Source organism: Rhipicephalus microplus, unplaced genomic scaffold (genome assembly GCF_043290135.1).
Source record: "Rhipicephalus microplus isolate Deutch F79 unplaced genomic scaffold, USDA_Rmic scaffold_65, whole genome shotgun sequence".
Taxonomy (NCBI): Eukaryota; Metazoa; Arthropoda; class Arachnida; order Ixodida; family Ixodidae; genus Rhipicephalus; species Rhipicephalus microplus.
Window position 1 is genome coordinate 509502 of NW_027464638.1, and position 23799 is coordinate 533300.

The 23799-nt window shown below is 41.9% G+C and overlaps 1 protein-coding gene across 2 annotated transcripts in view; it reads right to left on the reverse strand.

Annotated features, from left to right (window-relative positions):
• LOC119161373 (nose resistant to fluoxetine protein 6) overlaps nt 1-23799 on the reverse strand; it is an 82905-nt gene that overhangs the window by 23941 nt on the left and 35165 nt on the right. The window contains exons 6-10 of one of the 2 annotated variants that reach the window (XM_037413814.2): nt 20714-20893; nt 19042-19135; nt 11569-11664; nt 4356-4521; nt 2861-2943 (exon numbers count right to left, since the gene is read on the reverse strand). In XM_037413814.2, the coding sequence (XP_037269711.2) occupies nt 2861-2943; nt 4356-4521; nt 11569-11664; nt 19042-19135; nt 20714-20893 (619 nt within the window). Of the gene's footprint in view, nt 1-2860; nt 2944-4355; nt 4522-11568; nt 11665-19041; nt 19136-20713; nt 20897-23799 lie in introns of both variants that reach the window. The other variant, XM_037413813.2, reaches the window with a different exon arrangement.

Here is a 23799-nt window from a genome sequence, read left to right on the forward strand (position 1 = left end):
ACCCCATAGGCGACGATGCCGAGTATGACGAGGAATTGAAGGCAGCTCTCTCATATCATGACAAGATCCGCATCATGACAGCCATGTCCGCTACCTTTTTAACTCAGCTTCAAGGCCCGCTGAAAGCAATGCACCTGTAGTAACTGCAGCAACCGAGCCTCAAGAAGTCTCCGCTCAAGAAAGTTCCCGATCGCTGCCGCGAGTTGCTCTACCGAAGTTGCAGGTACCCATTTTCACTGGGGATCTTCGCGCGTAGCACGGCTTCCGGGAGCATTTTAAAGCCACGACTCACAACAATCGCGAGCTTTCGGATACTGTAAAGTTCGCTTATTTGAGGTCGTATGTAACTAGACCAGCAAAACGTGCGATCGAAAGTGTTTGGCTGGAGCAAGCGAAATACGCGGTAGCTGTAAAGGTGCTCCAAGAGAGGTTTGGCCGTCATACAGCCCTCGTAGACGAGCACATCGACAGCTTACTTGCCATGGCTACTGTGGACCGTTCCTCCATCACATCACAGCTGCGTGAACTCTACAAAGAAATATGCTTTCACACCAGCTCCTCGGATATGCTTGGAGTTCAAGCGTTAGAGTACGCGGTTATACTTCAGCGTGTTCTCATGCGATCGCTACCCGAAGACATCGCTGTTCTATACCGGCAACGTATGAAGGAGGCCGAGGCGAATGACAGGGCTTCTCCAAGGTCACGTCAAGAAGAGGTGCGTGACATGATGCAGTTTCTTCGTATTTAGATCTAGAGCAGAGAAGAGAGCTCCCGTTCGAGGTGCCTACGAAATCCCAGCGCCGTGGGACACCAGAGAAGTGATCCTGACTTTCAGCCACCGGTACCATCAGCATTAGCGCTGGCCGCAGGATCTGCAACGAATGGTCGACCATGCCTGCCGCGTACTATGCGGACACCGTGAGCACACCATATTTAACTGTAAAACCTCTATTACTTACACCATTGTCATCATCATCATCAGGCGTAGTGAGGCTGATGATGATGACTACTTACGCCTGAGCTTTGGCATAAATCAGTAGAAATCCCAAGGGAAGACACACATCTTGTCATGGTGGTCATTTAGTTGTCATAAAGTTTGTACGTTTTATTTTTACTTATGTAAAAATTAAACTCGTGCGTTGATATAAAATTGAAAAATTCGGCAGATCCCACGTACCTGGGAATCGACGTTATGCGAAGCATGAGGTTGGAAGGTGACCGTGTTGCAGTTTTTTTTATTGAGCGACACGTAATGACATGACGCTAAATATATGTACAAATGTGGCTCGCACAGATATATGTTGAAGAGTTGCAGATGTTTATATAACCAGTTGTTTTCACTTGCATAAATGGAACATGCGTATTAGCAACATCAGAAGCCCATATGGAACGCTCACGCTCGCGAGGGAGCTGGCCGTAGACACTGCTGCATAAATCAACTTCAGCACATAGCAACTAACTACAATTGATGTTAACCGGACGTGACAGCTGTATCAAAGGAGTACGTATGTAATGTTTATAAAATTGGGTAGGCAGCACTGCAACCACTATTGACGTTTAACAAATATTAGCGTCTATTTGAAAAGTAGTTCAGAGACCGGGCGTATCTCTGTGGTAAATGGTTCATTGCCACGCAGAATGCTTTGGTTCCATTTCAGCTGGGAACCTGATATTTATTCTTTGCATTCCTTTGGTCGACGCTACCAATGTCGGGTATTCATTAACGCTGGCGTGTTAAAATTAATCGTGTGTGTTCTCGTCGTTCCTGGGTAGAAACTAAGTGCCAATTACCTGTGGCACATACCCGCATACCAGCAGCACATATCCGCCCGTGTGTATGTGCCACTGTCTGGTAAAAAGTGTTTGGCGATGTACGCGACGAAATTGTGACATTATTCATGTTTTGACCAGCGCGTCATATTCGTCAAACGATCTTACCCTTCCATGATAGTTTTGGTTCATGCCAAGTTAAGAGGGAGACCACGAGAGCACCCAAACGTAAGCGGTTAGATAGATAGATAGATAGATAGATAGATAGATAGATAGATAGATAGATAGATAGATAGATAGATAGATAGATAGATAGATAGATAGATAGATAGATAGATAGATAGATAGATAGATAGATAGATAGATAGATAGATAGATAGATAGATAGATAGATAGATAGATAGATAGATAGATAGATAGATAGATAGATAGATAGATAGATAGATAGATAGATAGATAGATAGATAGATAGATAGATAGATAGATAGATAGATAGATAGATAGATAGATAGATAGATAGATAGATAGATAGATAGATAGATAGATAGATAGATAGGCATGCAGGCAGGCAGGCAGGCAGGCAGGCGGGCAGGCAGGCAGGCAGGCAGGCGAGCGAACGGGCGGGCGGGCGGGCGGGCGGGCGGGCAGGCAGGCAGGCAGGCAGGCAGGCAGGCTCAAAGTCACCGAAGTTTGCTAAGAAATTCTCATTTAAAAAGGTTGCACCCGTGCGTGTTTCATCTGTTGTCTAAAAAATTTGTGCAAGAAGTACCATAAACTAAAGAATTTTTTATTAATGTGTTAGTTATATAATTTAGTTATTAATCAATAAAATCCTGCATATTCCGCTGACGTACAGGCAAAACTTACTTGTCGTAAAAACGTCTACTCACTGGCCGAAGTCTTAGTCAACCTCTCACAGTATCTTCCTCACAATCGTTCTAACCTACAAGCGGCTTTCAGTGTCTATCATCTGCCACTTGTCACAAAGGTTTGCAAGGAATTGGTGGTGACATCACTGCAATACAATGCCAAATAGTAGCTACCAACCGTCCAAGTCTTTAGATGGCGACAATCAAGAATAAAGTCTTACCTTAATATTGCCAGTGCCATTGGAAGCCCAACTACAATGAATATTTGAAGGTCAGCGCAAACATACCACAGGTGATTGAGGCACTGTAAGAAAAAATACACACTTCCTAATATGACACGCTGGTACTGCTAGACCTGTGCGAAACCACTGAATACAAAAGACGGTGTTCGAAACGGCAAATGCTTAGGGAGAAGTATATCACTCTAAATTTTGAAGGCTACACTTGAATAGCTCTAAAGCAAACGTCCGGTCAGTTTATGCACTCTGTATGCACTATGCTGCGAAAGTTTTTTATCGAGGTTACTTTACAGTGATAGCTGTGATGGGCTGTCACATGAATCTAAATTCTTCAACTTGCATACGTCGTAATTATTCTCACAAGTTTGGACTCACACACTTCCAACTGTTGTGCTTTCCCCCTATCAAATCACACCTACCTGAAGTGAGTCGCCGCACCACCCCCAAGGTTGCATTCAGATCATCCAATATTTTTTCGTGAGTATCAATGATTTTTCCTACCTTAATTTACTATCTTTCTTATTGTGGCATTATAATTATGAACTTTCCCGAAACGACAGAAGGAACAGGAACTCTGAGAAAACCTAATGTCATCAACTATACAAAACCTAAGAATGTTCAATTATTTCGAAAAATGCAGCATGTCCTGGTATAGTGAACGTGCGCCGATTTGATAATTCAGTCCTTTTATTTTTTCGGATTTTTTGTTTCAGTTTTCTCGCCATAGCGTCTATTAAACTCTTCACTGATTCATTTAGCAGTCCGGCCGCTTTTGAATGACTTCGACGATGCTCGCTTTTATATTTGTGACCTGAAACATTTTTTTACTTGGATATTTTCTAAGAATTGCAAAAGAAAAGCTTTTGTAACAAAAAAATCAAACAAACTACTGTAAAACGCCATGCAAGCGCCCCCTCCCCCTCCCGCCGAGGTAGCGCCCTCTCCCTTTTTTGTCAGATATCAAATAAGCGATAAGCGCCAATGAGTGGTCCGGGACCGAGACAGTGCCTTCCCCTCTATTCTGGTTGGGTTACTCTGCATCGTATAGGAGGCGCTTGCTAGGAAATTTGCGGTATGCATTCATTAGGGATAAATGAACAAATGTAGGTCTGCCTGCCTCATCAATGATGATTTGTCATGGTCTGTTTAAAGATTGATGGTAAAAAAGTCTGTCTACTGCATTCTCGAATCAGCAAAAAAATAATGTGGGGTTCAAGGGTGATGGCAGAAGGAACCAACATACATACATACATACATACATAAATACATACATACATACATACATACATACATACATACATACATACATACATACATACATACATACATACATACATACATACATACATACATACATACATACATACATACATACATACATACATACATACATACATACATACATACATACATATCTCCTATGGCATTCGACCGAGCAGCTTTCGAACGAAATTTCCAGACCACCGAATTCACTCACCATGATGTGCAGTGGCAGGAAGTTGTTCATGAGCGCTGGCACAGCCCAAGGCCTCTCTATGCAGTTTCTCTCGTGCAAAGCCAAATTGTCTTGGTCAGCTGGCCCGTCCACCATCAGGGGCACCAGGTAAAAACACAGGATCAGAGCCATTGTGGGCACTGTGACTCTGGACAATGAAAAATCAGAATCCTCAAATGTTTTATACCACACAATAGCACCATTTTTGTTACTTTGTAATGCAGAACACGTCAGTGTTCCCCAATTAGTTCAGTGAAGTAATGCAGGTTCGCTGAAAGCTGGGTGCCTCTTTTTGTTTGCTTCCTTCTCTTAATTATGTAGATGAAGATGAACTCATATTTTCTTGCCCTGTTTATTTGCGGGAAATACTCACAGCAAGAAATGAAAAAAACTAAAAAGAAGGAACGCACGTGAGCAATACTGTAATGGATAGTAGGGGAAAATGAGCGCTTTAGAGTCATGCTGTGACAGGCAGCGCTTACAGATTCGAAATAAATTCACTTCAGCAATGTAAAATGCCATTTCTCATGCTACTTCTTGCACGTTTATAGGCTCATCAATAGATTGATGCAGATATTGACGCAAATATAAACATCGAAGCCGTCGGTATGGAAGCATTGAAGAGAGTTTGTATAATCTGGAAAGCTATTCACAACCTCGATGTTTCTTCCTTACGTGGCATCTGTAATCACTATAGCGTTAAGGAGACGAGAATTTAATTTCACCTTGTGCCCTCAAGACTCTCTGTAGTCCACTGGGACTCTTAAAAAGATTAAATAGGATTAAACAAAATCCCATGGTCATGCAGAAAATTCCGCTGTGTACTATGGAATTTTCATTTTGAGCAATCACAAATTTTCTTACAGTTGATTCTCTATCATGCCTGGTATTTCAGTGATTTTGGGATTATTAATGCTCACCACGAGGTCCGCCGTTCAATTACAGCTCTTATCTTTCCCATTCAAGCAATTACAGCCCATTAAGACAACAATATATCAATCTTCAGATGCGCGCAGAGAAACTGCATGCAATTAGATTACTCTACAGTCCCATTAAGGTATCTTTCAAAGATACGCATTCGAATATAAGAGAATTGATGTTGATTGATATGTGGCATTTAACGCCTCAAAACCACCATATGATTCTGAGAGACGCCATAGTGGAAGGCTCCTGAAATTTCAACCACCTGGGGTTCTTTATTATGTTACCAAACCTGAGCACACGGGCCTACAGCATTTTCGCCTCCATCGAAAATGCAGCCGCCGCAGCCGAAATTTGATCCCACGACCTGTACGTCAGCAGCGGCGTACCTTACCTACTAGACCACTGCGGCGGGGCCTCGAATATGAAAGGATCACCTCTCTTGTTATGTGACGTTATGCAGCCCCATAAATGCCTTTGGTGGGTAAAAAAGGTCTTTAAAACTTTTATATGCATTCGCTTGTTTTACAATTTCATGTTGTGCGCTCAGAATATTAGTCCAACCATACTACGGATATGTCACTGTGATGTCACGAATACATACATACATACATACATACATACATACATACATACATACATACATACATACATACATACATACATACATACATACATACATACATACATACATGCATACATACATACATACATACATACATACATACATACATACATACATACATACATACATACATACATACATACATACATACATACATACATACATACATACATACATGGGGAGGAGGAAGAAAGTTTAAGCGGAACGACAGGGAGGTTAGCCAGTTCTTAGACCGGCTGGCTACCCTGTGCTGGGGAAAGGGGTGAGGGGAATGAAAGATGTTAAAAAGAAATGTTGCGAAGAGAGGGAGAAATTACAAAAAAATGCGACAGAGGAAAGGCAACATCAAAGAGTATAAGACACTAAAGTCTGTCACTGAGGCCAGTTGTCCGCAAAAAGCGCAGCAAAGCTTTGACAGCCTTCTGGGCTGAGGATGGGCTCGGCCAATGAACCAGAATCCTTTGTTCCGACAAAGGACGATTGTCTAGTCTATCCAGAGCTTCAGTGAGTTCTTGTCTTTGCGCGTTGAAATGGGTGCACTCACACAGAAGGTGCGCGATGGTTTCTTCGCAACTGCAGTAAGTGCATGTAGGAGAGCTGGCCATCCCAATGAGATAAGAGTATGCGTTCGTGAAGGCCACTCCAAGCCACAGGCGGCATAGAAGAGTCTCCTCAGCTCGAGATATCCTTGGGGGAAGACGAAGCTGCAGATCGGGATCCAAGTTATGGAGGCGCGCGTTTGTGAAGTCTGTTGAGTTCCACTGTACCAGTGTGAGGTCACGTGCAAGCGAATGAAGTCTTGTAGCTGCGTCGGTTCTTGAGAACGGGATGGCTGTGTATTGGGTACCATCGTGTGCAGATCTAGCGGCCTCATCTGCGCGGTCATTGCCATATATACCGCAATCACCTGGTATCCACTGATAGACTATGCTGTGCTGTTTTTCGGTTGCTTAGTGATGAAGAAGCCTTATTTCAGCTACTAACTGTTCATTAGGTCCATGGCGAAAGGGTGATATAAGACATTGAAGAGATGCCTTCGAGTCCGAGAAGATCGACCAAATTCCCCAAGGTTCTTTCACTATAAACTCCAGAGCTGCACGAATGGCTGCAGGTTCTGCAGCTGTCGACGACGTCAAATGCGATGTCATGAATTTAATTGTGATGTGCCTCGCGGAAATAACCACCGCCCCTGCAGAGCTTACTGAAGACACCGAGCCATCCGTGTAAATGTGAAGGCGTTCGTTGTGCTTCTCTTGCAGGAAAAGTAATGTGGCCTGTTTCAGGGCTAGATGCGACAACTTTTTCTTATTTTGGATGCCAGGAATTGTAAGAATGGCTTTGAGTGGGTGTAGGCTCTATAATGGTATCGGCGGCTGTGCTGCATGCGTGAAGTGCAATGGAAGCACTGCGCAATGCTGAGCTACAGTGTCGCTGAACGCTGAGTGGGGCCTAGAAGTTCGAAGTGAGGCAAGGTGATGAGATGGAAGCCGAGCGAAATGTCTTATGTGCATTCTCAAAGCGTCTACGCGGATGTATGCGTTGACTGGATAATCACGCGCAATGATGACTGTCGCTGCTGTAGACGCGCATCTGGGAGACCAAGGCATATTCTCAGGGCTTGGGCTTGGATCGACTGGAGGACGCGCAAGTTTGTTCTTCGGATCCCGCAAAGCACGGGTAAGCTGTATCGCATATAACCGAGGAACAGAACAGTGTAGAGTTGGAGCATTGCTCGTACCGATGCACCCCACGTTTTTCCAGCAAGAAACCTAAGTACGTGGGTGATCATGGTGAGTTTAGTTTTCATGTGGGCGATGTGAGGGCTCCAGGAGAGGTCGCGATCAACTATGACTCCTAGGAATCAGTGGGTCTTCACGTAGTTGATCGTGTGTCCGTTGATTTTAATAACATATGGGCTCATAGCCTTATGCGTGAATGCTATAAGCGAGCATTTCCCTGATGACAGCTCTAGTCCCCGTTCTTCCAGGTACTTTGTCGCTATAGTAACATACATACATACATACATACATACATACATACATACATACATACATACATACATACATACATACATACATACATACATACATACATACATACATACATACATACATACATACATACATACATACATACATACATACATACATACATACATACATGTCTCTAAGGTGAAAATTTGGTGTCATATTGACCTGATAATCACCAAAGTATAATCATGATTTATTAATTATGGGTCTCAACCATACTCTGACAAAATTCATGGTGCCATGAGAAGCATATCCAGAAAATTCAACGTAGCGTGCAAGCTGTATTTTGCCTTTTTTTAAGGGGTGGGGGGTGTAGCAATCCCCACGTTCGCGGTAACATTCAGTTTTTTGGAATTCGTACATTGCTGTCCAGGTAAATGCAATTTATATAACCACTTAGTTGTTATAGAAACGTCTTACTGAGAGGTCGCATGTTCAATTACAAGTCATGGGGGAGACATTCATGGTAGCGAAAAATGAAAACGCTTGCCACTTTGATTTTGCTGCACCCCAGATGTCCATACCTACTCCGCAACCTTTCAATACGGCTTCGATTGAACTAAATATATCTAGAAAGCTTTACTTATTATTTACCTCTAATACCCGGTAAGTGCAGAAATCATTATTGAACTGTGTTTTTCTTAGTGTACCACTTACTGACCAATAAGCCTTCCTTTTAAAATTTACTGTGGAAGATTTGTAGCCTTTCTGTATCTCGTGGTGTCTTGGAACATACGTGATGAACTGTTGAACAGCTTTTTATGAATTCTAGGAAGAAGCATTCACATAGTGGAATTCCATCAATATCTTCCCAAAAAGCAGTCACTGTCGCGCTGGTGCTTCTCTCGTGCCAAAGACACTCTTTTAAACGTCAGGCATGTACGTCAAGTGCCTATTTATTGCATTCTTTCCTCCTGATGGTTAGCGCTTTGATACTTGATGTTTTAGGGCGTTGCCTCCGGGGTCGGATTGATTGATTGATATGTGGGGTTTAACGTCCTAAAACCACCATATGATTATGAGCGACGCCGTAGTGGAGGGCTCCAGAAATTTCAACCACCTGCGGTTCTTTAACGAGTGCCCAAGGTTAAGCACACGGGCCTACAGCGTTTCCGCCTCCATCGAAAATGCAGCCGCCGCAGCCGGGATTTGATCCCGCGACCTGCGGGTCAGCAGCCGAGTACCTTAGTCACAAGACCACCGCGGCGGGGTGACTACAGGATCTGCTCTCGTTTTAGGGGCGAAGCTCCTAAAGCCGTGGGTCTGTCCCTCCTAGCTCGTGGTACGTGACCACCTAGTTTGATGACTCACTCAGCAGGTTCTGACGGACGAACTTACGGACGGACGGACGGATGAACGGACACAGACAGACAGACAGACAGACAGACAGACAGACAGACAGACAGACAGACAGACAGACAGACAGAATAGTAAAGTAAAATTTCACAATCAATAAAACACCTCTATTACCGTAAGACGATGCTCGGTAAGCAAGAGATGCGCAAAAACAAAAGGCTGGTACAGACTTGAGATTCCCGCATCAAGGATGGATGGATGGACGATTCATGGTTTACCGATAAAACTCTCCGGAGCTTCACCCCACTCATCATCATTCACTCCGTGGATATGCTGTGATTTTTATATCTAGGGGCGATACCTTCAAAGTGGCTGAATACCTTTTTTATATTAAATAAACAACACGAACCACAGGGCATAGTAAAGATAAACTTGTCTGACTGTACCTAGTCCGGTTGAGCTTTGTTTATTGTGAAATTGGATAACTGGAAACTGGACAACAAGTACGTGGCACTGTCATTTTTTTTATTTGAATAATCAATTTTCGTCAGCGTTCATAAGACCACCTACTGTTTTGCAATACCCCGACCCATAGATTCTAAGCTGTAACCCCATAATCACCTCAGTTAACTAAATTTGCCACTTTAGTCAGTTATTTCAAACTAGCAATGCAATAAATGTAGAAATAAGATAAAAAAGTAGCACTGAATGAGAATGAAAAAAAAAAACTCAACCTCTTAAGCAACAACGCCTAAAAAATCTCATAATTACGTATCTCTTTGTCATTGTTTTGAGAGTTACAAGCCTGTGCACAAGCTGCTGCACTTTTAAAGAAACATTATCATTTCGGCGTCATGTAAAGATGAACTGCTGCGTGCGGGGACTTCCTTCGGACAAGTGTAAATTTTGTAATAACAGGGTAGACTGGAGCCACATTCTAAGGGCATGCCCGCAGGTCCACGTGAGAGGTGAATTGTCAGACCGTAGTTGGTAGGATACCGCTCTCCTCAGCTCTGACTCGCAATTACAAGCCCGCTTGATACGGCAGGCTGAAGACGCCGCCAAGGCCCATGGGATCATGGCTCTCATCTATACTTTGTTTCACCTCTTTGGTTCAGCACTACCAAAGCTTCGGGGTGTAAAAAATCCACACGGTTGCGCAGTGAAACATAGTCTCAGATAAAAGTGCCTTGAAAACGATAAGGTTGTCTAAAATTGGCGTTTCTATGGTGCCACATCAATACGTGATATGTTTTTCTTCATCGCGTTCATTTATTACGCATTAAATTGTTTGTGTCGGTTACTGGCAGTAACTGTGGTTATAAATCAACATGGCAGCCCCCATGCCGAAGCGACCACCCGCTTCGATCCGATTTTGCTCCTGCTAAACGCCCACAGCGCTGACACCAACATATAAATGGTGAAATCAGCCATCGATTTGTTTCATGTTCCTCTGAGAATGAAGCATCTGGTACGTTTGGTCGTTATTAGCTAGATATGCTGCTTGCGTCTATAGCCATATCTGATAAGCCTAACGTGCCGAGGCCAGGGCTTGGGCTGCGTCGCCATACCAAGAACGCTGCTTCTCCAAATATTGGACATGCAACTTTGCACAGCGTTCCGCGCGAGTCTAATGCTTCTTCGGTGAAACAAAAAAAAAGATAGAAAAGATTCATTGCAGCGAGATGCGGAAGAAACGCGTTGACAAAGAAGAAGTAGTCATGCCAGAGCCACGAGGAGTGTCGGAGAGCCACAAAGTGAAGTTATTCACCGACATGAGCGTCTACTGATCTTCATTAGAGCCACAAATCATATTCTTAAGACGCCAAACTTTCTGAAGTTGAAGTGTCATGGCTTGTCTGACAGTTTTACTTAATTTTTAAAGTAATAAACCATCCATGTCACATGCAATGAGTGTGCAAAGAGAAGTAAGTGAGCGGACGGCGTGCAGACGGTGAGCAGACGACATGGCACGGATGAATACATGTGAAGGGGCTAATCGCCTTTCTTATTGGCTGGTGGCCTTGTAGCCTCCACAGTGCTGAAGGGAACTTTTGAAACAGAGTATAGGTTGGGTGCTTCTCCCCTCGTCTTAAAGGGGAGGAAGATATTTCTGCTACTTAAATGAAGTTTGTTCATCATCATCATCGGCATGACGCATACACTAATGTTTGTATGCTTCAAATGTCCTTGAGTCGTTAATCTTTACTATATTTAAGTTTATCTTCAAGTAATATCTTTAAGATTGACGCAAACAGGTGTGGCCCATAACGCCGACAGTTCTTTTTTTCTTCAATGTAACAAAAATTACCTGAGTACGTACCTGATGTAACGTTTTATGATTCCCACCAGGTACATGGTTCCTAAGCTTGTTTTGCTTGTTTTTGGTTTTGGCACCATAAATGGCAGTACAAACCCGCTGTGAAGAGAAGATACATCATTTGTGAATTCGCCAATTTGTGAGAAGTCGAAGAACGTTTTTGTATCTCGGTGAACTATATTTCTGCTTATTACCCCTGGCATCGATTAAAGGTACTCAGGGGTTACGTTTTGTTTCTTACCTGTACATTTTCGTTCTTTCATGGAAACTAGAACTTAGGTTAAAAGTGTAAAGAAAAGCAAGTGGTTAGGTAAAAGAAAGAAAGAAAGAAAGAAAGAAGGAAAGAAGAAAAGAAAGAAGAAAAGAAAGAAAGGAAGAAAGAGAGCGAAAGAAAGAAAGAAAGAAAGAAAGAAAGAAAGAAAGAAAGAAAGAAAGAAAGAAAGAAAGAAAGAAAGAAAGAAAGAAAGAAAGAAAGAAAGAGAGAAAGAAAGAAAGAACGTTAGTAAGTGCATCCCATGCTGACACACATAGAACCGCCCAGCATGGTATGAAAAAAGAGCCCGAAATTCGTTTTACATACGACATTGATTTCATTTCTGTTTCCCGAATTGAAACAAAAGTTCAGTACGCCTGAAGTATCCCAGTGTCGATAAATTTAGGTACAAAATTTACAAATCATTATAGCTACAGACTCTTGGTCCTCTTCGAAGTGACACCAAAGAGAAAAACAATTTTTCGCGTAATAGTAAGTAAAATTTCACAGTCAATAAAACATTCGCTCATCAGTTTCTCGTTTGGTGCACAAAAAATAAAGTCGTTTCCTCAAATAAGAAATCTCTACCACGAAGGATTAAATGCACCTGCTTTTGAAAGTGATGTTTGACCGAGCTGATTGAAGGTTGCTAAGAAAATCACGAAGGAGCTTGGGTGTATTTGTACATGCGCAGTGTGCGAAATGAAAAGGTGCTTGGAATCGGCAAATAAAATCAGGTACGCTTGTGGTCTTATTCAGCACAATCGAGACAGCAGGAACAGAACTGACATGACTCAACCATATCAGGCAGCACTACAGATAATGAACAGAGTATGTGAACAATACTCTTCGCGACTTTGTCGTACCGTCATAAACTCGTCTTCTAAGTCAGCCTCGTCAGCAAAATAATTATTGCTAGTGTAAGTATGCAGGCATAGCGTAGAGTCAGTAATGTATTATTAATAAAGTATCCACGTGGAGCCTAAAGGGAAGAAATGAATCGCGACACTTCCCGCCCTTTCAATTCACCTCTTATTGGGATGCCTCGTGTTGTCTTTAACCACTTTCACGCATTGTTTCATTGTTTCTCGGCCATGCATTTATTTCTCATTTCGAGCAACATAGTTATTTTGAGGCCACAGAGTGATTTCATGCTAATCAGCTGTTAGAAACTTACAGTAAACTTTCTTGATAATGCGATGTCTTCTGATCGTGCATTAAATTAGGCGTCTTTCTTCCGTTCACCAACTCTAACTGAATAAAATGGTTTGAAGCTTTCTTCCACTCACTTACAGTTTTTTTTTTACAAACCAATCTAGCAGTTGCCGGTCAAACATCGGCTGATATGTGTGGTGGTGAAAAAAAGGAATAGCATGTGCTGCGTCCCGGAAGTTCTCCGGGCTACGTGGTCTTTTCGGCATGATCAGTAGACAGATACATCGTCAAGCGTGGCTAATGAAACGCAATCATCGTCAGACGAAGAAAGAAAGGTACAAAACGTGCAACCATGCACCTTTTGCGACTATATTAACGAATGTCGTTGGCGATACCTATACAGCATGCAGCACCGGTAAAAAATTTATGTTCGGTCACATATAATAGTTTGTATTTCGTTGACTCAAGGAAAAAAGGAAAACAAGAAAACCACTTTAGCACAACCGCTGCGCTACCATGAACAGGGGAAAGGGGAGATTGAAAGAAGAGTAAAGAGAGAAAGGGAACACACACAAACATCATAAAGTGGCAGTTTTATGGTGCATACGGTATCATTACGTGTCTGGAGCCCCTCGTGCAAGTCCGTTGTGCGTGGAAATTTCAATATTTCCATCGGTCCTTTAATTCACGGCTACTTTTCGCACATCGACTGTAGGCTATCTCAGAACATATTATGGTACAGCGTACTGGGAACGCGGGTACAGACAACGGACGAAGGAATAACAATTCAAAACGAGCACTGAACAAATATGAATTACAAACTACTCCACCTATCGATCCTTTTCCAACGTGTTACGGTGGCCGACTTTTTTGTACACGTGATAACAGGCTAGATATCGCTTGAAAGTCATGAAAAGAATCCCAAGACAATGTCAAGTGTCAGTGGCAGCTATTATACTTCGTTTCGGGTACTCACTCTAGGCTATTAGCAAACTTATTAAGGCAGCTGACGTTTTGCAATGCATCGCGATTCTTTTCCTGACGTTCACTCGATACTATGTTATATGTATAGCAGGGTCACAACAAAGGTGTACTAAAAATATCGAATCTCGTCCTGAAATGCTCCACGTGTTGGTTTATATCTCTGTCTGGGTGCCAAACGGACGTAATTTGCCACCCTCTATGGCACAAATACGTGGAATACTTGGTCCTATGCCCTGCCCTTGAAGACAATAGCAGGTCCTGAAGTTCTTGTTCTTTTAGTTACAGTTTTTGTTTTCGTTTAAAGGCGGATTTTTACGTAGCCACAGAAAAGCCTGAGTTCCCCTATAGTCTCATTTCTCAATATCATTGCCCGTCTTACTCGCTCATTTTGAAGCTATCTTAATTTTTTTTTCATTCAGAACTCCAAGCGATATTTTAAAACTGTTCTTTTTATAGATATGCAAAGTACCACGTCAGTTGTTATAAGCACACCAGCAAACAATTTTACAGCGAAAGCTCTTATGAGGCCAAGACAACGGTCACGTGCGCTGTAGTTGTCCGCCGCCGCTGCCGGTAACCACTATCGCGCGAAGCAAGAAAAAAAAGCTTGGTAAATAAAAGGCACCAGGACACAAAGATATTCAAACCCGGGTCGCCTGCGTGGCAGCCTAATACTCTACCACTGAGCCACACTGGTGCTTGAAACTCTATGGCAAATTCGCCTTAGGATGGCTTGATGAAAGGAAAGGAGTCATGGTAATACAAGAAGCGTTTTATAACATCACAGAAACAACCAGGCAATACACAATGTGAATTGCATTACGAGTGGGTCGTCGAATGCTCCAACCCTTCACAAAAGCTCCAGGCATAATTCTTCATTGTCGTCAGCCACATCATAAATATTGCTAAATGTCCTTTGCATATGTGTAGCAGGTACCACGCTTCTCCGATTATTGAATGCCTACCTACAACACAAAAGTTATGAGGGATTATAGGGTAGTGGATACCGGTGTTACGGAGTTGCCTTTGCGGAATCGGAATGAATCCCGAATCATCCCACCATTTCGCGACCTCGGAATCGAATGGGAACAAAATGGCGACAAAGCTTGGATGAATGAAATGGGAATGAAATTAAGTTCATTTTGCAGGAAATGAAATGGCAATAAAATTTTCTGCCTTTCCGAAAATTGAGCACATTTTCGTCGACGTGCGGTTTTTTTTTTCAAAAATAAAACACTAGCAATTCAGACCCTTGAATTTAACAATAAAGCAGCAATTTAAAAAGACTTGGCTGATTACAAGCAGGGTTCATTCATAAGCAACGTGCCTACTACAATTATGCCCTCTTATAAAATGCAGAAAAAATTGTGGCTAACCTTTATAAGGGCTCGTTTTCTTTGTTAGAAACAGTATTAATGAGAACTGACTGACACTTAAGTCAAGGAATGGATAGGGGCAGTTATTAGAAGTAATTTTAATGCGAATGTGAAGAAAGAAAAGAGAATAAAAAGATAACTTGCCGTGGGCAAGAAGCGAACTTGCGACATGTCATCACTTTTCTTTCTTTGCATTTACAATACAATTACTTATAATATTATTCCCTATACCTTCCTGGCCATGATTCTCTGTTAGTTCTCATTATTACTGTTTTTAACACAGAAAACTAGCCCTTAGCTTAAACCTTCTTTCCTTCATTCATAGCGCCCAAATCAGAGCACATGGGCCTACAACATTTCCGCCTTCATCGAAAATTCAGCCGCCGCAGCCGGGATTCAATCCCGTGACCTGTGGGTCTGCAGCCGAGTACCTTAGCCGCTAGACTACTACGGCGGGGCAAGGAATGAAATTACAACAAGCTCTAATGCACCGGAAATGAATTGGAATGAAATAAAGACGTTCATTCCGCAACACTCGTGAGCACCCTGCAAATGTTATTGTAGCAGTTACCAAGAAGATATTTAGCAAAGGCTCTGAAAGGCCGCTCTTCTCAGCTTTCACTGTGACTGTGCAGACCTGGTGTTTTTTTTTTCCTTCCATTAAATGTTTCTCTCTCTGTTTTATTATTATTATTATTATTATTATTATTATTATTATTATTATTATTATTATTATTATTATTATTATTATTATTATTATTATTATTATTATTGTTATTATTATTATTATTATTATTATTATTATTATTATTATTATTATTATTATTGTTATTATTATTATTATTATTATTATTATTATTATTATTATTATTATTATTATTATTATTATTATTATTATTATTATTATTATTATTATTATTATTATTATTATTATTATTATTCCACATCTTGCTGGTTTCATGACGCAAATATCTCCACCTATTTCTCAAAGAGGACTGGTTGACGTAGAATACTGTGACCTGAGCAAGGCTTTTGACGTAGCCAGCCACTCACTGTTTTTAGTTAAACTTGCAAATTTTGATGTTTACTTATCCGTTGTGAAGCTCCTGCACAGCTATCTGCTTAATAGATCATCTTAAGTTGCCGTAAATGGCCAACCATCTTCTTTGTACAAAATGACTAGTGGAGTCTCCCAACGATTGGTATTAGGCGCAGTCTTATTTTTAATTTACGTGAACAATGTTTCTTCAGCAATTCGCTATTCTTCTTTTCTTCTGTATGCTGATGACATCAAGATATTGAAGAAATTTTATTCAGTTAACGACTTCGCTTGCTGAAGCTGGATTTGTGTTTTTTCTCCAAATGGCGCGACAATAATAACCTTTCTCTGAATACCTCGAAGACAAAATTCATGAGTATATACCACGAAACGTCCATTCGTGTTATTTCCGTACTCTGTGAATACCATTTTGTTATATAAGGTTCATGCATTACGTGATCTAAGGGTTCTTTTTGATAGCATGTTATTTTTTTTTTTGCTCACACTAAATGGGCTGCTATGCGTGGCCTTCGTTCTCTCGGCTGTGTTTGCCGGATCTCTCGAGAATTCAGTTCCTCTACAGCCTTCAACAAATTGTACACTGCAATATGTCTTCCTCAACTCGAATATACATCTACATGTGATCTGGAATGGCATCGCTGAATCAGGCAGGGATTCCATTGAACGAATCCAGAAAAAAATTATAAGTATTTGCAACCATCGTTTTGTTAGAAATCACTATGGATCTCGTTCTAACACTGCCAGATCTTATCATTGCCATTACTTCACTGCCGACAAAATTGCGCTGGCCTGTTTTTTTTTTTTAATAGTTCATGGTATGATATCCTGCCCTTCACTTCTCAGTTGTGTAAGTTTTCGAATTCTGCGTAAGCTAACCAGAAAGAATCAACCATTCTGTGTACCTGCCAACTTACTTCAACATTATTTTATTCACAGAATACAAAATCTATATAATGTCAACTTTCATGGTATTGATGTTTCACACAGTGCTGTCTCATTGTTTTTATCGCAGCTCTGCACTGTCTTAACATAGTTTTTCACAATGTACACAGTCTTCCCTTTTCCTTCTTTCAGGAAGGTTTCTACATAGTTGTGTATAGTTCCCCTGTTTTTCACTTCCATTCCATGATTCTTATCTTGTCTCTTTTATTCTTCACATTTTTCGCTGATTTCTGTTTGTACGTGTGTTTCCCTCCTTTTGTTTGATTTTTCAGAAAAATGTCTGTACTTTGCTGTTTATTTGTATCTTTTTATTTTTGCGTGTGCCTGCACTAGGGCCTCATGGTTGTTTCCGGACACGGTGAATAAATGATTGATTGATTGATTGATTGATTTGCGTAGTTTCTACTGGAGGTGCAATACTCTTTTAAAGAGACAGCGGAGCTGCTGGGCCCCTATGTAGTCCTGGCTTTTGCTGTTTTGTCATGTTTTGCAGTTTTTCTCTTTGTTTACTCCTCTATTTCTTTCTTATTTTCTCTTCTCTTGGTTTTTTCTATATCTTCTTTTTTGTGTTTATTTCAGTGTACTTATTTAGCCTATAACTTTCTTTCTCTTTCTTTTTGCGTTCTTTTCTTTTTATTTCTGTATTTCGCATTCTTTTTGTGTTACGATATGCTCTCTTCCCTTCTCATGTCCGTCCTCATCCTCACTTCTCTTGTCTACCCCCATGCTGTATGATAATACACAAGGAAAAGCTATGTCATGCTAGCATTTTTCTGGAAAGCCGAGTGGTTAGGACGCTTGTCTTAAGTTCATGGTACGCTAATTCAAATCCTACCTCATAAAAAAAACTTTTCAACAAGAATTTCTGTTATTTCTACATTTCTATCTTCTTCTTTCTTCCTTTACTTTGCTTTGTCTTCGTTTTCTGACCACTAGGGTTATCAGAGGCCCCAGTGGAGAAATCAGCACATGTTTTGGGGAAGGAAGCAGAAGCGAGCGAAGAGCGGTAAGAAGATGTAGAGAGCACGAGCAGGTGCACGATGAGGATCATTTCCGTTTTTGATGGACAAATAACGGCACGCTGAATTGGCGTTGCTGTGGACAATAATGCTGTCAGCTTCTCTTCGAGAGGGGGTGGGGGTGGAGGGGGAGGCGTCATCTTAGAAGTCAAGGTCACAGTAAAGTTTGTTTGCTTAACCACTTTCTTCGCCCCGTCTTTCGTCCCTTTATGCACTAATTAGTTACGTCTGAATGCAATTCGAACTGACTAGCCTAACTTGCATTTCTGGCCCCGCCGCGGTGGTCTAGTGGCTAAGGTACTCGGCTGCTGACCCGCAGGTCGCGGGTTCGAATCCCGGCTGCGGCGGCTGCATTTCCGATGGAGGCGGAAATGTTGTAGGCCCGTGTGCTCAGATTTGGGTGCACGTTAAAGAACCCCAGGTGGTCGAAATTTCCGGAGCCCTCCACTACGGCGTCTCTCATAACCATATGAAGGTTTTGGGACGTTAAACCCCACATATCAATCTATCAACTTGCATTTCTGATGCTGCTTGAGCACGGTTGAAATTTGGGCTGGTCGGTTGACTTCATCGAAGAAAGTAGCATTGGTTGACCTGTGTCTTGCGTTCAACCAGTGCTCTTTTCTTTATTAGTTGTTCGACTTCCGTCAATGATTCGCGCAAGTAAACAACGGTATGTATGCTTACCTTAAGAAAAAGAAGGTGGAAACACTCAGAACAGCGTTTGGCAATACCTGAGAAGGAACTTTGGCGAAAATTTCCAAAAGCGAAAATAAGTCATCTGTAAAAAAGGAAGAAATTGACTGATCAGAAACAAACATAAAAAGCTTTTTTTGTTTAATTAGAAAGCTGTTGTTTACTCACAACATTGTGGCAAAAAAAAGAAGACTATTCAGTCGGTTCACTAAATTAAAAAAGTGCAATTCCAGTCAATCTATAGAGGGGCACTGTGAAGGTAATGCATATTATATGAAAAGGTATCTTTGAGTACACCAATAAAAAAGCCTTGGTCGTTCCTTAAATAGAAGCCATGACTACGTTATCACTAGCGTTGCCATCAGACTCAACTTGCAATCACCAAGGCTAAAAGGATGTTCCAAATTCCCGTAAAACACTCTGTAGAGAACGAAAAAAAAGTAAGAAAGAGGCCAATAGATTCGCCAGAAGTTGGGAGCACTCATAGGCATGCACAAGGTTCCCCTTCAGGGGGGGGGGGGGTGGAGATATTGTCCGTAGTTGCGCCCCCCAGTCTATAATATTATTGTATAAAGTTTTTGCCCCCCCCCCACCTCCTTTGAGTCGCTGTGCGCCCCTTTCTATAGTATCCATGTATGGAATTTACTTTGCGCACCCCTCTTAGGTGACTAGAAAAGTCGCCGCCTCCCCTGCCCTTCCTTCTCCCATGCACACCTACGGAAACAGTGGCTTTAAGGCTACACAGGCCTAATCTTATTATTTCTAGAGAGATTACATGGTTGTCATCAATAGCAAATAATGAAATAAATGCTTAGTTTGTTAACTCATCATCATAATGGTACTTTTGGTCTCAAATATATTGTTCTCAGCCCTCGCAGATACTCTTCACTTAATCGATAGCTTAGTAGGCCACCTAAGGAAGATTTTTACTTATATTAATTGTTCTCAGTTTACGCAGGTTAGCCAATACACTGTGTATGTTTAGGTGCGAAGCCCTGCGTATAATAGTGGTTCGTACAGTTCATATCTGTAACCTTGGCGAGAGCAAACTAACAGTGCCATTCTAAGTTTCCACGCCGGGAAGAAGCGCTGGTTGACCAGTGACTTGCGTCACTGGTCTATATATATATATATATATATATATATATATATATATATATATATATATATATATATATATATATATATATATATATATATATATATATATATATACAGAAGAATAACTTTGGTTGCCGCAAGGTTATAAATATGAAAGTAGATGCGCTTTCACATAACAACTGTTTATTGTGCCGACGTTTCGACAGGAACCCTGTCTTTTTCAAGGCATTATGCCTTGAAAAAGACAGGGTTCCTGTCGAAAAGTCGGCACAATAAACAGTTGTTATGTGAAAGCGCATCTACTTTCATATTTATATATATATATATATATATATATATATATATATATATATATATATATATATATATATATATATATATATATATATATATATATATAGTCATTCGCCTTTTTTTGTGCACTCAGGCAGATGGTTTTACAGGGCTATATGTATGGACGTATGTTACAAAACTGGTGCTACATAAAACGCAGTTTGCATCGGCTATAGACTTTCTGAAAGTGAGCATCACCACCTTTCAAAAACGCAGTGTTTTTGAATACCTGCGAACTCCATCTGTCCAATAATGTATGCGTGCCCGTAGACGACCCAAAACATGAGGAACACTTTGATTCCACCGACAAAGTTCAAGGGGTTCTTCTTCCTCCCGACGTCTGTCGTTCTCAGCAGCATGCGCATGTTGTTGATGGCCGAGAACATGAGCAGTATCCTCAGTGGGGTCTCTGCTGCCCCCCGAACAAAGAGAAAAAGTAACACAGCAGTTTGTAAAGCAGGTTGTCTGAATAATTATTTGCGGCACACATCGCTTTATTTATACGGATTAATCTCAAAAAGAGACGGTGACATTTCTCGCTGCTGGAACGTATTACAAAGACAAGAGGTGTTGCAATACTCGATACCATTTGACCCGTTCAAAACAGCTGGCATCCCAAAATCATCCCGCAGGGCGCGGGTTCAAATCCCGGCTGCGGCGGCTGCATTTCCGATGGAGGCGGAAATGTTGTAGGCCCGTGTGCTCAGATTCGGGTGCACGTTAAAGAACCCCAGGTGGTCTAAATTTCCGGAGTCCTCTACTACGGCGTCTCTCATAATCATTTAGTGATTTTGGGACGTTAAACCCCACATATCAATCAATCAATCAATCCCGAAATCATGCAAAAGAAAGGAAAACAAAAAATGAGAAAAAATCAGGGAGGTGAACCAGAAGTGTAGCGAAATCTCAGCACACGGGCCTGCAACATTTCCACTCCATCGGTTGGGCGCAGGTTAAAGAACCCCAGGTGGTCAACATTTCCGGAGCTCTTCACTACAGCGTCTGTCATAATCAAATAGTGGTTTTGGGACGTTGAACCCCACATATCTATCTATCTATGGCTTACTGCGCGTATTCAAGCGTGACGCGAGCTATTTCACTTTACAGCAGTGATTTGCGTGCAGATGATTGCAGTATGTGGCACTAAGTTAGTGCCATACTCTTTCGCCGTTCGCATTCCTACAATAAGATACAGCACGATCACATGTGCATGCACGCATTTCGCACATTTAGTATAAATTTGATGGCGTACCATCGCGACGCAAATCAATCTGAATAGGGGAAAGTGTGGTGTGCAACTCAGTCGAACTGCCATATGCATTGAGTGTCGCTAGGCGAATCTGTGCTTTCAGCCAGCGTCACTGTAGCGCTATAAAATCTTGCTATGGGTGGCACATTTGCACCGCGTGTGTGTCCCGAGTGCCAGGCATGACTGGAAAATGATAAGTACTACATTCGGCGCATGAGCGCAAGCCGGGCAGGGTGATGCCGCCTAGAGGATTTCAGGCCTCTCCGCTCTTTCTGCCGCGGGCTCTGACATCATTCTGTTCAGACCAGTGTGTTGCGCTGCATAGACGTACCTACGCCTGCTCTCGTCACTCGACAGATATGGATTGTCAAGCCTGACAAACGTTTTCGTGGCGTGCTGGTGTGCTTGTTGGCGTCTCGAGAAGACCGTGTTTTTTTGTGTCCGTGAACTGCAGCGTGGATACGATTTGTGCACTGGGTATTCGCAATCCGTACGACTGCAAATCTGGATGGTTGGGCGATGTGGCGTGGAAAATTTTCTCCACAAAGGAACCGAAGTTGCGAGGGTTCTCGTTTCCTAAGGACAACCAAAGAATGAAATGGGGGCGTGTCATTTGTCAAGCTTACGTCGACATCCGTTTTCTTCGTGACCCGAAGGTACGTGCGTCCGTACTACCTATTACTAATTGGTTCCGATGGCCCCATCTCCACAATGTTCCCTTCTTGCTCAAAAATAAAGGTGTCATGGGTGCTTCTGACTTGTTGGCGTAAGCCCTCGCATCAAAATTATAAGCGCGCTTGTCAGTACTTTTTTAGAACAGGCGTTTTTCCTTCAGCGTCTGTGAACGTTTTGCTATTGATGATTAGCATCGCAGACTTCTAGTATTAGCTTTGTTTACAAGGTTGGGGAAAATGGGAGGAATGCGGTTGCATTGCTTAGTGCGTTGGTTTTGTCCGTAGTATTTTATTGCGGGTGTTCTTACCACTTTATTGCGGCATTATAGTTTTGTGCCAGTCTCGTCAGCACTTTAGCCTCACAAGTTTCCTTAAAATTTAGATGCGTGTAGACACTTACAGTAAAGCACTTTTTTTTAAATGGTTTTCAGGTGTGTAAGCTCTACTTCATGCTTGAAAATTTAATGAACCATACCAAACATACCAATGCGAGAACCGGCCCTGCAGTAGAAGCGCCCACGGGGGCTTTATTTTAGAACCAGTACTGACATTTTCCCCAGGCCCTAAGTTACATGAGCGACTACGCACCACTACGAGAGAGGCCAGAACAAAAAAGAAAACGCCGCTTATTGTGTTGGTCACAAGAGAATTTCACCAAACAAAATATTTTTTTTCTCTTGCAATGGTCATCACCCTGATATTGTGCTGAATAACATACTTGTAGCAGCAGCACACACTCTCCTCTATAACTTCCTGTCTCTGAAGACATGTTCGAAAGAGTACAAACAAAACTGCGGAAACTTTTCAAATGAGTGGGAACAGTTTATCTGCATGTTATAGATATTGTGTGTACATGCGTGTGTGTACGGATAAATAAAAATGAATAAAGTTTACCCTTTTTATTTCGCCCCTTTATTGGTTCCTCAAATTTTGCTCATTTAGATCAACCACACGTTCGATAGCGCACAGTATTTTTCGTGGAACAAATGGCGCCCAGATAAATCTCCTAACACTTTCAAGTGTAATGCATTACTTAAACCAGTGATGTTTTTACGCAAAGGGCAGAACATAGCTGTTAAGCATGTAAAACTTGCCGCGAACGCTTTATCTTTCAAACGTAGACAATGGTAGCAATAGATTCACAGGCTCCCGTAGCGCGCTCGCTCGGGCAAGACGAGTGACGTCACAGCGGCAGTGAGCAGGCCTGAAGGTATTCTTCTAGGTGGCATTGAGCAGGGGTGGAATACTCGATGTGTCTACCTCGTAGACCGCCCACTTCGACATCTGCTGACAGGCTGGAGCTCGGAGAGCAGCGCGCCCACTCCCTCCTGCTCACCTTCTGCAACGTCATTTTGCCGTCACATTTTCAGAACTCTCGACGCAAATGAGAGG